The sequence below is a fragment of the Bombina bombina genome, chromosome 2 (genome assembly GCF_027579735.1).
Source record: "Bombina bombina isolate aBomBom1 chromosome 2, aBomBom1.pri, whole genome shotgun sequence".
NCBI classification, from domain to species: Eukaryota; Metazoa; Chordata; class Amphibia; order Anura; family Bombinatoridae; genus Bombina; species Bombina bombina.
The window spans coordinates 306,229,417-306,244,554 of NC_069500.1; the positions used below are offsets into that span (position 1 = coordinate 306,229,417).

Consider the following 15,138-nt stretch of genomic DNA (forward strand, 5'->3'; position numbering starts at 1 on the left):
TTAGAACTTTATATAAAAGTGCCCAACCATAGCTTAGAGTGTCACAGAAAATAAGACTTACTTACCCCAGGACACTCATCTACATGTAGTAGAAAGCCAAACCAGTACTGAAACGAGAATCAGTAGAGGTAATGGTATATATAAGAGTATATCGTCGATCTGAAAAGGGAGGTAAGAGATGAATCTCTACGACCGATAACAGAGAACCGATGAAATAGACCCCGTAGAAGGAGATCATTGAATTCAAATAGGCAATACTCTCTTCACATCCCTCTGACATTCACTGCACGCTGAGAGGAAAACCGGGCTCCAACCTGCTGCGGAGCACATATCAACGTAGAATCTAGCACAAACTTACTTCACCACCTCCATAGGAGGCAAAGTTTGTAAAACTGATTTGTGGGTGTGGTGAGGGGTGTATTTATAGGCATTTTGAGGTTTGGGAAACTTTGCCCCTCCTGGTAGGAATGTATATCCCATACGTCACTAGCTCATGGACTCTTGCTAATTACATGAAAGAAATATAGACTGAACATACCTCATATGCAGCTTAGCATGCAAACCGTTCCCCCAACTGAAGTTTTCCTGTACTCTTCAGCCCTTGTGAGAACAGCAGTGGATCTTAGTTACAAAGTGCTAAGATCATAATCCTCCTTGCAGAAATCTTCATCCCTTTTCTGCCAGAGAGTAAATAGTACACACCGGTACCATTTAAAATAACAAACTTTTGCTTGAGAAATAAAAAACTAACATTTTTGTCACCACACTCGCTCTGCCCTTCCTAGTTTCTTAGAGTAGGCAAAGAGAATGACTGGGGGGTGGAGCTAAGGGGGGAGCTATATAGACAGCTCTGCTGTAGGTGCTCTCTTTGCCACTTCCGGTTGGGAAGGAGAATATCCCACAAGTAAGGATGAATTTGTGGACTCGATACATCTTACAAGAGAAAAGGAGCTTCACACTGCAACGCTGAGAGCTCCGAAACTCTTCGAGCCGATGAGATAACAAACAAAAACAAAACCTTCCAGGTTAACAACTTAATATCCAAAGAATGCATAGTCTCAAACGAAGCCTGTTGAAGAACTCTCAAAACTAAATTAAGACTCCAAGGAGGAGACAAAAACGTAACCATAGGCAGGATTCTAACCAAAGGCTACCAAAAAGACTGAATGTCTGGTACATCCGCCAGACGCTTATGTAACAAAATGGATAAAGCAGAAATTTGACCCTTCAGGGTACTAGCAGGTAAACCCTTCTCCAGACCCTCCTGGAGAAAAGCCAAAATCCTAGGAATCCTGACTCTACACCAAGAGTAGCCCTTATATTCACACCAATACAGATATTTACGCCATATCTTGTAATAAATCTTCCTAGTCACAGGCTTACGCGCCTGAATTAAAGTCTCAATAACTAACTCAGAAAAAACACGCTTAGATAGAATCAAGCGTTCAATCTCCAAGCAGTCAGCTTCAGAGAAACGAGACTTGGATGAAGGAAGGGACCGTGAAGTAGAAGGTCCTTCCTCAACAGAAGACTCCAAGATGGAAAATACCAGATCCAGCGGGGCCACGACGGAGCAATGAAAATTACTGATGCCCTCTCCTGTCGAATCCGAGCAATAACTATAGCAAGAAAGGCAAACGGAGGAAACACGTATGCCAGACTGAACTTCCAAGGAACTGCCAGAGCATCTATTAGAACCGCTTGAGGATCCCTTGACCTCGAACCGTACTTCGTAAGCTTAGCATTGTGACGAGATGCCATAAGATCCAACTCCGGTTGACCCCTTGAGAATCAAACTGGAAAACACCTCCAGATGAAGTTCCCACTCCCCCGAATGAAAAGACTGTCTGCTCAGAAAATCCGCTTCCCAATTGTCCACCCCTAGAATGTGGATCACAGACAGACAACTGTGAGCCTCTGCCCACTGAATAATTCTGGCTACCTCCTTCATCACCAAGGAACTCCGAGTTCCTCCCTGATGATTGATGTAAGCCACGGATGTTATATTGTCCAACTGAAATCTGATAAACTGGGATGAAGCCTGTTGAGGCCAGGCCAGAAGAGCACTGAAGATTGCCCTCAGCTCTAAGACATTTATAGGAAGAATCGATTCCTCCCGAGTCCACACACCCTGAGCATTTAGTGAAGCCCAGACAGCACCCCAACCCAGCAGACTGGCATCCGTGGTCACTATCACCCAGGAAGACCTGCGAAAACAGGTTCCCTGGGAAAGAAGATCCTGAGACAACCACCATGGAAGAGAATCTCTTGCCGCCTGATCTAAAACAATCTTTGGAGACAGATCCGTATAATCCCCGATCCACTGTCTCAGCAAGCATAACTGCAGAGGTCTGAGATGAAACCGGGCAAACGGAATGATGTCCATGACCGAAACCATCAGACCAATAACCTCCATACACTGGGCCACCGACGGCCGAGGAGATGACTAAAGAGACAGACATGAATCAAACATTTTTTACTTCTTTGCTTCTGTCAAAAAGATCTTCATTTCCATAGAATCTATAATGGTTCCCAAGAATACCACTCTTGTAGCCGGAATCAAGGAACTTTTTCCTAAATTCACCTTCCAACCGTGGGAGTGCAGAAAAGACAACAGCAACTCTGTGTGGGAGTTTGCTAGTTGAAAAGATGGCGCCTGAACTAGAATGTCGTCCAGATAAAGAGCTACCGCAACCCCCTGCAATCTGAAAACTGCCAGCAACGCACCCAGAACCTTTGAAAACACCCTGGGAGCTGTTGCAATACCAAAAGGAAGAGCCACAAACTGAAAGTGCTTCTCTACAAAAGCAAACCTCAGAAACTTGTGATGATCCTTGTGAATGGGAATACGCATATATGCATCCTTTAGATCTATTGAAGTCATGAATTGACCCTCTTAAACCAGATTAAGAATTGACAGAATAGTTTCCATTTTGAAAGGTGGAACTCTGAGAAACTTGTTTACAACCTTGAGATCCAGGATGGGTCTGAAAGTTCCCTCCATTTTGGGAATGATAAACAGATTGGAATAAAAACCTAGTCCCTGCTCCTGAACTGGAACAGGAACGATCACTCTCATGTCGGAAAGATCCTGAACACAACTTAAGAATTCCTCACTTTTTATCTGGTCTACAGACAACATTGATAGATGAAACCTGCCCCTGGGAGGAAAATTCTTGAACTCCAGCCTGTATCCCTGGGACACAATATCTATCACCCAGGGATCTGGAACATCCTGAACCCAGGCTTGAGCGAAAAAAGACAGCCTGTACCCACACAATCCATTCCCGGATCGGGGTTAGACCCTTCATGCTGACTTTGAGTAAGCAGCAGGCTTCTTAGATTGCTTTCCCTTGCTCCAGGACTGATTATGTCCTGCTTGGAGGAGGAAGAGGAAGACTTACCAGAGAAGTTACAAAAGGAACAAAAATTACTCTGACAACCTTTCTGCTTATTTCTCTTATCCTGAGAAAGAGAATGTCCCTTCCCACCAGTAATATCAGAAATAATTTCAGCCAAACCAGGCCCAAACAAAGTCTTCCCCTTATAAGAAATCGATAAACGCTTAGACTTGGATGATAAATCCGCAGACCAGGACTTTAACCATAAAGCCCTGTGAGCCAAAACAGCAAAGCCAGAAATCTTTGCTCCCAACTTGACGACCTGCAAAGAAGTCCTCGGAATAAAAGAATTGGCCAATTTTAAAGCCCTAATTCAATCCATAATTTCCTCCAGAGAAGTCTCCTGATGAATAGAATCAGACAACGCATCAAACCAATATGCAGCCGCACTGGTAAGCGTAGCAATACACGCAACAGGCTGCCATTGGAGCCACTGGTGAACATAAATCCTCTTAAGCAAAGCCTCCAACTTCTTATCCATGGGATCCTTAAAAGAACAACTATCCTCAATAGGAATAGTGGTCCTCTTAGCCAAAGTGGAAATAGCTCCCTCTACCTTAGGAACTGTCTGCCAAGATTCCTTAATAGAATCCGCAATAGGAAACATCTTCCTAAAAATAGGAGAAGGAGAAAAAGGAATTCCAGGCTTCTCCTATTCCCAAGAAATAATCTCTTAATCCCGATCCAGAACAGGAAAAACTTCCGCCACGGAGGGAACATCAAAAAATGTATTAAGCTTACTAGCCTTCTTGGAAGTAACTATGACCGTTGAATCATAGTCATCAAAGGTAGTTAAAACCTCCCTAAGTAACAAACGGAGGTTCTCCAACTTAAATCTGAAGGAAACCACCTCAGAATCAGCAGAAGTCCGAAATTTCACCTTCAGACGCTACTGAAGTATCTTCTTCCTTAGACTTATGGGAAGAAACATTTGACATAACTCCAACAGAGTCAGAACCCTTAAACTTCCTCTTGAGCTTCCCCTGCAAAGCAGGAAAAGCAGACAAAGAATCAGATACAGCAGTGGATATGTGAGTAGCCAAATCCTGCAATGAAAAACCAACCTGAGACGAAATGCAGGGCACTGCATGAGAAGAGGATTGAGATTGGGATGATTGGGGAGAAAGCTGCGTAACAGCTTGAACAGGAGACTCCTAAACAACATTCTCCTTAGAAAATGAAGGCTCTGAATCAAAAATCCTATTTCTATACTGTAATGTTCTCTCTATACATGAGGGACAGAAAGGGATAGGCGGCTCCCCATTAGCATCAAGGGATAAACTGCAAGTAATATCCTGCAGGTCCTCTTGCTCCATCTTAACACTAGCAATAAAAAATAAATCAGGAAATTTAAATTTCAGAAAAACTGCAGAAGCAAAAGAAAAAAAAAAGTTTATTTTTAAACATTACCGTCCCTTTAAGAAACAAACGTTAACCATATCACACAGTAAATTCACAATGAAATATAAAAATTGACCCCTGCAGCACCTATGCACCTCAACAAGCCTTGCTGAGGTGCTTACCTGACCTCCCACGGACAAGAGCAATAAACAGCATAGCAGAGATGATCCAGACTCCCCAACTGCTACCACCCGCTATCCAGACTGACCGCACCGGAGCCAACAGGAAGATCAAACAAAGCAAACAATGCCTCCTAAAAGAGCGTGAAAAACTTGCGCCACAGAAGCTCCGCCCATCGTGGGCATATGCAAACACCTCCCAGTCGACATTACAAAAAAACAGTCGCCGGGAGGATAAAACCTTCAAAATAAACTGTCAGCTGTCTACGACTGAGAACACAGCCTCTCAAATAAACAGAATAATGAGCCATATAAAAAGTGTACACAACACTCAGAGCCTAAAAAACCGTCTGCCAACACATATGCCAGACTGTCCTATAATAACATTCCTCTCTCAGTGCCCCATCCATAAAAAACTTGCCATCATATAAACAAAACCTGCACAAACAGGTTCACATACCAAAAATTATCCAAAAGTGCCAACTTTTTCTGAACATAAATAAAAAATAGCACTTACCTCCATAATAATCTGCCCGGCAGCAAGGCAGCTCACTAGGTTTCAAAGGTTTCCTTCCTAACATGGATCTGTGGATACAGAAAGAAAAAGACTAAGTAAACCTACATAGTCTTTTTACCAAAAGGGCAGCTCACAACCTGGGAGGCACAGAAGGGATTATACCCCCCCCCCCCAGTTCCCCAAAGTTTAAAAGCCACCACTGCTCTACTGAAGAAACTGAAGTGGAATACAGCTAAACTCCAGAAAAAAAAAAACCAGAACAAACTTGTCCTGCTTAAAAATAAAAAACTCTTGAATGAAGAATCAGACACCTAACTTTAGCCCTTCCTTGTAACTGATACAAGCAAAGAGAATGACTGGGGGTTGTGGGTAAGGGGAGTGGTGTTTAACAGCTTTGCTGTGGTGCTCTTTGCCTCCTTCTGCTGGTCAGGAGCGATGTTCCCAATAGTAATTATGATGATCCGTGGACTCACCGTGTCATTAGAAAGAAAACATAATATATGATCATGGTCCACTGCTACATATAGATAACTAGTGACTGACTGGCTATGTATTAGATGCAAAAAGGAAATGCTCTAACATTATACTACTGGGAGCTAGCTAAACATATCTGAAGAGCAAAATGTACATAGCAACCAATCACCAACTAGTATTCAGTAGTGTAGCATTTGTACATATTCTTTTTTTTTAACAGCAGATACCAAGAGAATAAAGTAAATTTGAAAAAAGAAGTGAATATAAAAGTGTCTTAAAATTACATCCTCTATCTAAATCATGCACGTTCAATTTTGACTTTCCTACCCTTTTATTCCTAAAGGGCAAATTTACATACACAAACACACACACAAAGATCCCAATGCAGCTGAAGATGTAACGTTTTTATGTAAAAAGTTCTAAACAAATGACATTTGAGAATAATGTAAGTTTGAGGAAAAAGTTACCTTAAACTTTAGAATGTAGAGTATTGGAGCAAAAGTCTCTTTTTGAATGATGGGTGAATTGTGTGAAAGCCCAGTTATGATGGCTGGTTCTACAAAGTTTCCAGGACGATCAATTACCTTTATTAACGAGAGACAATAAAATAAAATACTAACACACGGTACACTTTATCTTATTAAAAATACTGACCCTAGGGAAATGCACAACTTTAAAATGTATATCTTCTGCTAAGCACAATTATTTTTAAGTGCATAGTACTAATAGCACAAAGAAAAAGAAAACAGTAAGGGGTTATGGGCAATCTTTCCCAGTTCAAAATATTAAGCTTAACTAGGGAAGTGAATAATAAGTTAAAATACCAACTTTATTAGTTCTATTAATACCGGGATATACCCTGTAACCAACACCCACCAACAACCTAACATATAAACAAAACTGAGCCACTCCCCTGTATTCCTGGCCCATATCTGGAAGCGTCGGGTTTCAGGTGCCAGGAGTGACTAACATAGAAATAGGTTACAAACGTGTTTCGGCCGTGAGTCGGCCTTTATCAATATAAAGCTTGTTTTAGACAAAACCGAGCGAGTGATGTAGACTGCCTTATAAACCCCTTTCCTCAACAAGCATTACATTGATAAAGGCCGACTCACGGCCGAAACGCATTTGTAACCTATTTCTGTGTTAGTCACTCCTGGCACCTGAAGCCGACGCTTCCCGATATCAACCAGGAATACAGGGGAGTGACTCACAGTTTTGTTTTTATGTTAAGTAGTTGGTGGGTGTTGGTTACAGGGTATATACCGGTATTAATAGAACTAAAAAAAGTTGGTATTTTAATTTATTATTCACTTCCCTAGTTAAAGGGACACTGAACCCAAATTTTTTCTTTCGTGATTCAGATAGAGCATGCAATTTTAAGCAACTTTATAACTTACTGCTATTATCAAATTGCCTTCATTTTCCTGGTATCTTTATTTGAAAAGCAAGAATGTAAGTTTAGATGCAGGACCATTTTTGGTGAACAACCTGGATTGTTCTTGCTGATTGGTGGATAAACTCACCCACCAATAAACAAGTGCTGTCCAGGGTCTTAACCAAAAATTGTCTAGTTTCTTAGCTTAGATGCCTTCTTTTTGAAATAAAGATAGCAAGAGAGGGGGCAGAGATAACTGGGAAGGAGAGCAGACGCATATCTACGAGGCTCTGTGTAAAAACAGACTTTTTTGGGGTAAATTAAAGTCCCAAGCCTATGGAGACTCCTGAAATCTACCCTATCTTGGCAAGAGGTTACCCTGACCAGTAACAGAAGCTCCAGTGAACGGATTGTCTGAGGGGAGACCGGTCTACAGCAGCTGGGCCTTAGTGCTGTACGGTGGCCATCTGTGAGGCACTTGCATTTTCCTGTATGATACAGAAAATTGCGGAACAGACTTTATGTTCATACCTGACCAGACCTTCAGGATCAAGCACAGCCAGATCTCAAGGGACACAGGAAACATCTAGTAAGTGTCACTGCCCACTGGCAACACCATTGTATATTTACCAGCACAAATCTGGAAACTTAGTCTGTACTCTGCTTCCTACCGGCATGCCGTCGCTCAAGGAATGCTATTCTTAGTACTACAAGGGAGACCGGACATAAAGAGCTTTCCCTAACACAGGTGCCCAGGACTAACGAGTGCTCAGCGATTGTCTCCTAATAACAAATACTAAACAGTCAGAAGACACATTCCAGATCTCGACGGGCCCTATTTGTACATAGTGTCAACCTCACAGCACTCCTTCCTAACATCAGTAGCGAGCATAAGGAATAAAAATAGAGCCTCTTTATATTGGAGGGCCGCAGTCTTAGATTAATGTGACGTTGGGCATATGCACCATTACTCAGTATGGAAGCACACATTATCAGCACGCTACACAAGCTACTGGCTAAACTGGATACCCAGCATGATGCTCTTATCCAAGAATTAAGATCTACCTTCATCCATCCCCAGAACGGACTTACTGGGAGTGGAGACAAATCTAATGGCTCTTTAATTACTATAGAGGCTCCTGATAGCCAATATGCTTGAGAATCTGCCCTTTGGAGATAATGTTACAGATGATCGCCTGGAGAAGAGAGTATATCTCTGTATGCTTGGATACTCCTGGAGAGTAATCGAACTAACACCTATGCGAAGCTCTTAGCTAAGTTTTGACCTCCTATATCCTGATGAGATCATGCCCCAATCATTTCTCCTTTCTGAAAGAAAGGATATTGCTCCAAGATCAAGATGTGGTTGGGGGGACATCATACCCTTTCAGGACGCTTTGCTGCAATATATAATAGTCACTTCAAGAGCAGGCATTGGTTAATTAGTTTACCAATATTATAGAACTGGTTTAGGGAAAGTAGAATCAACACATGTAGCTTCCTAGATGTTAATGTCAAGTTTACACACTCTATAGCCACCTGCATAAAAACTCTATTATTTGCTCACTATTATTTATGCCTATTATATATTTTGCAGGATATAGAGATACCTGCAACACTGAGACCATATATATCTGATTTATTTAGAGATATCTCAGTACCCTGTCTGCGTTAATCAGAAAAGTTTCTATACCTTATGTGTCTATTAATCTACATATGGCCATGTTATGTCTGAGGCTCTTATACTCTTTCAAGCGCCATAGGTTTATCTAGACTTTATGCCTTATCTAAGCAGCTCTTAAATACTAGTTAGCCACAATATAGAGTTTTTTTTAATTTTTTTTATTTCATATAGCTAGTGATGTAATTGTACTACAAAGAGGTCACATCTCTCTTTAGATGATGGGCAGGAGGCTTTACTGCTTCCAGTTCATACACGGGCAGTATAACTCTTCTGTCTCCCTCAGCCGGTAAGGGAGTTAGGGGACCGTATATGACAGTATAAAGGCCATCTTGCTGTACACTTTTGTACATATACTGACATCCTACTTTGTTTATGTTGGCTATTGAGGTAACTATTTATTCTACTCGCAATCAGATGCATCTACCAGGCTTAGAATCACTCATTGACCACTTGTGCAAATACTTTTGTACATCCCTTAAGGCCATTGTAAGTGTACCTTAAATATAGAAGTCTCCTACTTAAAGGGACAGTCAACACAAAAATTACTATTACTTATTTAGATTAGTTAATGATCTTTACATCAAACTCTAGCCCAATTTTCATCTAAAAAAACTTTGGCAGAAAATACACTTACTAGATCTCATGTAGCTGTTTTGAAATGGCCACCTGACTCCTCCTTCTCTGACGTCTCCCAAAAGCTTGAACTGCTGCACTAGTGTTCAGGATTCTCTGTAGTCTCGTCCCTGCGCGCTCCTTTCAATCAGTTCAGTGAGACACCCCCCTCACACTATTTCCTCTCACTTCCTTTCAGTTCTGTCTGCACAAACACACCCACACGCTTACTAGCAGCAGAAGTATGATGGAGAGGCAGGCAATGGTTGTCTTTATATAATTTTTACTCAAATATATGCTCAAACCAAAAGTAAAGACATGAATGGACAAAAATCGTTACTGTATGTGAACTATTGAAAATATGTTCTTACATTTGCATTGTAACAACGTAACAGTGACTCCCTCTCCGGTTATTAGTTTGTTACCAGAGCTACTGTATTCATATTGCCAGCCGCATTTTTGTCTGTCAAACAGTATTTCTCTAATAGTGGAAGTTAGGGTGATGCCCCTTGTCTTTTTACAGCTACATCTAGCAGCCTTAGCGATCTGTTTAGCTAGCAGCCTTGGTTGTTCACAGAACGCATTACGCAAATAATATACAATAAGTCTGAACACCCTATTTATTATATCTCTGTATTTCAGTGACAGCTCTGTGTACTTACCGGCATCTAGCAAGGACAAACCAGAGTCGCAGGCTGCGCACCACTTAGCGATTTGTTTAGCTAGCAGCCTGGTTGTTCACAGAGCGTGTGGATTCCCTTCCGTTGCCTCCGTTACCCTTGTTACTCCTCGTAGAAGCGGCTTTTAAAATCTTTCAGCAAAATTACCATAATTCTAAATATTCCATAAGTTTAAAAAGGTCGCCTCACAGGTCCAGTGAAGGATTTTAAAAGCCACTACATATATATAAAACACAGACATACATACTTTGTGGGTGACAGAGATTACAAACTTGCATAGCAGCAGGTGCAAGCGATTTTTGGGTGAATTTATCAAACCGACAATTTTTTTTTTTACCAGCTAAGAAGTTGTGGGTCCTCGTCAGTCTGTCCTTATCCCGTGACAAGTGTCCCCAAACTAAAGTCCTGGCAAGACACCTTGCGAGCTGGATGGTTGCTCTTAGATCTTAAAAACCAGCGGGGGAAACAGGACACCCAACCGGGAAGAGAGTGCAGGAGGCTGGTCAAGTCTGGTGGTTGGGTTATGGGCTAAGCTGGACCATTAGGCAGCCAGGCATGGCTCAAGGAACAGGGCAGGCAGGTAAGCAGCTCGCAAGGTGTCTTGCCAGGACTTGCCAGGTGTCTTGCCGCTTCTACGAGGAGTAACAAGGGTAACTGAGGCAACGGAAGGGAATCCACACGCTCTGTGAACAACCAGGCTGCTAGCTAAACAGATCGCAAAGTGGTGCACAGCCTGCGACTCTAGTTTGTCCTTGCTAGATGCCGGTAAGTACACAGAGCTGTCACTGAAATACCGAGATATAATAAATAGGGTGTTCAGACTTATTGTATATTATTTGCGTAATGCGCTCTGTGAACAACCAAGGCTGCTAGCTAAACAGATCGCTAAGGCTGCTAGATGTAGCTGTAAAAAGTCAAGGGGCATCACCCTAACTTCCACTATTAGAGAAATACTGTTTGACAGACAAAAATGCGGCTGGCAATATGAATACAGTAGCTCTGGTAACAAACTAATAACCGGAGAGGGAGTCACTGTTACGTTGTTACAATGCAAATGTCAGAACATATTTTCAATAGTTCACATACAGAAACGATTTTTGTCCATTCATGTCTTTACTTTTGGTTTGAGCATATATTTGAGTAAAAATTATATAAAGACAACCATTGCCTGCCTCTCCATCATACTTCTGCTGCTAGTAAGCGTGTGGGTGTGTTTGTGCAGACAGAACTGAAAGGAAGTGAGAGGAAATAGTGTGAGGGGGGTGTCTCACTGAACTGATTGAAAGGAGCGCGCAGGGACGAGACTACAGAGAATCCTGAACACTAGTGCAGCAGTTCAAGCTTTTGGGAGACGTCAGAGAAGGAGGAGTCAGGTGGTCATTTCAAAACAGCTACATGAGATCTAGTAAGTGTATTTTCTGCCAAAGATTTTTTAGATGAAAATTGGGCTAGAGTTTGATGTAAAGATCATTAATTAACTAATCTAAATAAGTAATAGTAATTTTTGTGTTGACTGTCCCTTTAAGCAGTTTTCACTAACTTCGGGGTACTTCTACAAATTGTGCTCCCCTCTAGATAACCCTCTGCAGATGATAAATATGGATTTAAATATAACACACTAGACCCATGTTCAGATATTTTGCTCATCATGGTTAGCCTAAGCTACTATGCTGTATTACCTTTGTTAATTTCATACAGTGTTTATCTGTTGATCTCTATTTCATGATACATACTTTATATTACATAAGTTGCTATCCTTATATGCCAATTAGGCTACATATATTATATTAGTCGCTAAAAGTTATTATAAGTTTACATTATGTATAGATAATATGCTATGCTTAAATTTAATTGCCAATTTACCTCGCCCAAGAGCGGCTCTATTCTTAAAAAAAAAAGAGGAAAAAAAAGAAAAGGAAGGAAGAGAAAAAAAAAAAATCTCCGCCCCCCCATACACTAACATGGGCCTCTGCTGAGCTTCACCCATTTTAGAATTTAAATGTCAGGGGTAATGTTGTTTATCTACTTTAAAGCTGTGTTTACCCGCTGTTATGTTCTGATTTGTCCTGCCGCAAATATATAATTTATGTGGTTATCACTTTAAGAATGCTATTGTTTCCTAGATCAATTGGTTCATGAGTAACCATTGAACTGACCACTGTTTATTGCTATCCTGAAAACTTTACAACGAGTTTCTCAAGTTATTGTTAGCTAAATATTATGCAATTGTCACATGTTGATATATGAGATGTAATGGTTTATTGTGCATTCACTAATTGGAGACAACATTACTTGTTCATGTATATTTGCTAGGCTATCTGTTGATGTTTAACTAATCACGAATCTCAATAAAAGATTATTTAAAAAAAAAAAAAAGATAGCAAGAGAACGAATCACAAAGAAAAAATTTGGGTTCAGTGTCCCTTTAAGTTTAATATTTTGAACTAACTGTTATCCCTCTTATATATAGGAAAGAGTGCACATAACCCCTTACTGTTTTCTTTTTCTTTGTGCTTTAAGTATTTAAAGGGGCAGCACCGAGTCTTCTAGGCATTTGCCTGAGGATCTCATTATTTCCTATTTTACACTTTCACAGTGCCAGTATTTTTTTCTTTTTGTTAGTGCACAATACTATACATGATAATGGAGAATTCAGGGTTGCAAATCACTAGTTACAATTAAAAGGTTAATATCTGGAATAATTGTAGGCAGTTGTGTTTGTGGTACTTTCAAATGATGAAAGAAAGATTTAGTTATCAAGCTTAGTGAGATCTTTTAATTGCCTTTGCCTCTATTTTAACATGATCCTTTTTAAATGTACTGGAATGCCCTTGTGAAAAAGCATTTTGAATGGTAAGTTCTAATGAAGCTTACTTTAAATATATTAACAATTTACTAAAATGAATTTGCATTGTATGCTTCTTAGCATAATAATATGAAAATAACAGGTTTACAAGATAATTCTTATTTTCTTGAACTTTTTATTCACCCACCTTTCCACCAGTTACCACTATACCACCTTCACATTGTGCTTGCTCAATTGCGGAAAGAAACATTTCAACTGCCTGCTTAGTGTGAAGAGGACCACACAAGGTGTCAGCTGAAAGGGATTAGGAGAAAAGTTTACACAAAGTAAAATGAACTATAGAAGATAATAACATAATTTATGCTTACCAGATAAATTTATTTCTCTTGTGGTGTGTTCAGTCCACGGGTCATCCATTACTTATGGGATATATTCTCCTTCCCAACAGGAAGTTGCAAGAGGATCACCCAAGCAGAGCTGCTATATAGCTCCTCCCCTCACATGTCATATCCAGTCATTCGACCGAAACAAGACGAGAAAGGAGAAACTATAGGGTGCAGTGGTGACTGGAGCTTTAATTAAAATTTAGAACTGCCTCAAAAAAAGACAGGGCGGGCCGTGGACTGAACACACCACAAGAGAAATAAATTTATCAGGTAAGCATAAATTATGTTTTCTCTTGTTAAGTGTGTTCAGTCCACGGGTCATCCATTACTTATGGGATACCAATACCAAAGCTAAAGTACACGGATGATGGGAGGGACAAGGCAGGAACATTAAACAGAAGGAACCACTGCCTGTAGAACCTTTCTCCCAAAAACAGCCTCAGAAGAAGCAAAAGTGTCAAATTTGTAAAATTTTGAAAAGGTATGAAGTGAAGACCAAGTTGCAACCTTGCAAATTTGTTCAACAGAGGCTTCATTCTTAAAGGCCCAGGTGGAAGCCACAGCTCTAGTGGAATGATGATTTTTTCAGGAGGCTGCTGTCCAGCAGTCTCATAGGCTAAACGTATTATGCTACGAAGCCAAAAAGAGAGAGAGGTGGCCGAAGCCTTTTGACCTCTCCTCTGTCCAGAATAAACGGCAAACAGAGAAGAAGTTTGCCGAAAATCTTTAGTTGCCTGTAAGTAGAACTTCAGGGCACGGACTACGTCCAGATTATGCAAAAGACGTTCCTTCTTTGAAGAAGGATTAGGACATAATGATGGAACAACAATCTCTTGATTGATATTCCTGTTAGAAACAACCTTAGGTAAAAACCCAGGTTTAGTACGCAGAACTACCTTGTCTGAATGAAAAATCAGATAAGGAGAATCGCAATGTAAGGCAGATAACTCAGAGACTCTTCGAGCCGAGGAAATAGCCATCAAAAACAGAACTTTCCAAGATAAAAGCTTAATATCAATGGAATGAAGGGGTTCAAACGGAACACCCTGAAGAACTTTAAGAACTAAGTTTAAGCTCCACGGAGGAGCAACAGTTTTAAACAAAGGCTTAATCCTAGCCAAAGCCTGACAAAAGGCCTGGACGTCTGGATTCTCTGCCAGACGTTTGTGTAAAAGAATAGACAGAGCAGAAATCTGTCCTTTTAATGAACTAGCGGATAAACCCTTTTCTAAACCCTCTTGTAGAAAAGCCAATATCCTAGGAATCCTAACCTTACTCCATGAGTAACTCTTGGATTCACACCAATATAAATATTTATGCCATATCTTATGGTAAATTTTTCTGGTAACAGGTTTCCGAGCCTGTATTAATGTATCAATAACCGACTCCGAAAAACCACGCTTTGATAGAATCAAGCGTTCAATCTCCATGCAGTCAGCCTCAGAGAAATTAGGCTTGGATGGTTGAAAGGACCCTGAATTAGAAGGTCCTGCCTCAGAGGCAGAGACCATGGTGGACAGGACTACATGTCCACTAGGTCTGCATACCAGGTCCTGCGTGGCCATGCAGGCGCTATCAGAATCACTGATGCTCTCTCCTGTTTGATCCTGGCAATCAGTCGAGGTAGCAACGGAAAAGGTGGAAACACATAAGCCATGTTGAAAACCCAAGGGGCTGCTA

At 40.8% G+C, this 15,138-nt stretch overlaps 1 protein-coding gene across 1 annotated transcript in view; it reads right to left on the reverse strand.

The window, feature by feature from the left end:
• Positions 1 to 15,138, reverse strand: part of LOC128646928 (alpha-aminoadipic semialdehyde dehydrogenase) — a 340,000-nt gene that overhangs the window by 120,827 nt on the left and 204,035 nt on the right. Inside the window, exons 19-20 of the mRNA XM_053699738.1 lie at positions 13,260 to 13,366; positions 6,380 to 6,496 (exon numbers count right to left, since the gene is read on the reverse strand). Coding sequence (XP_053555713.1) covers positions 6,380 to 6,496; positions 13,260 to 13,366 — 224 coding nt within the window. The remainder of the gene's footprint in view (positions 1 to 6,379; positions 6,497 to 13,259; positions 13,367 to 15,138) is intronic.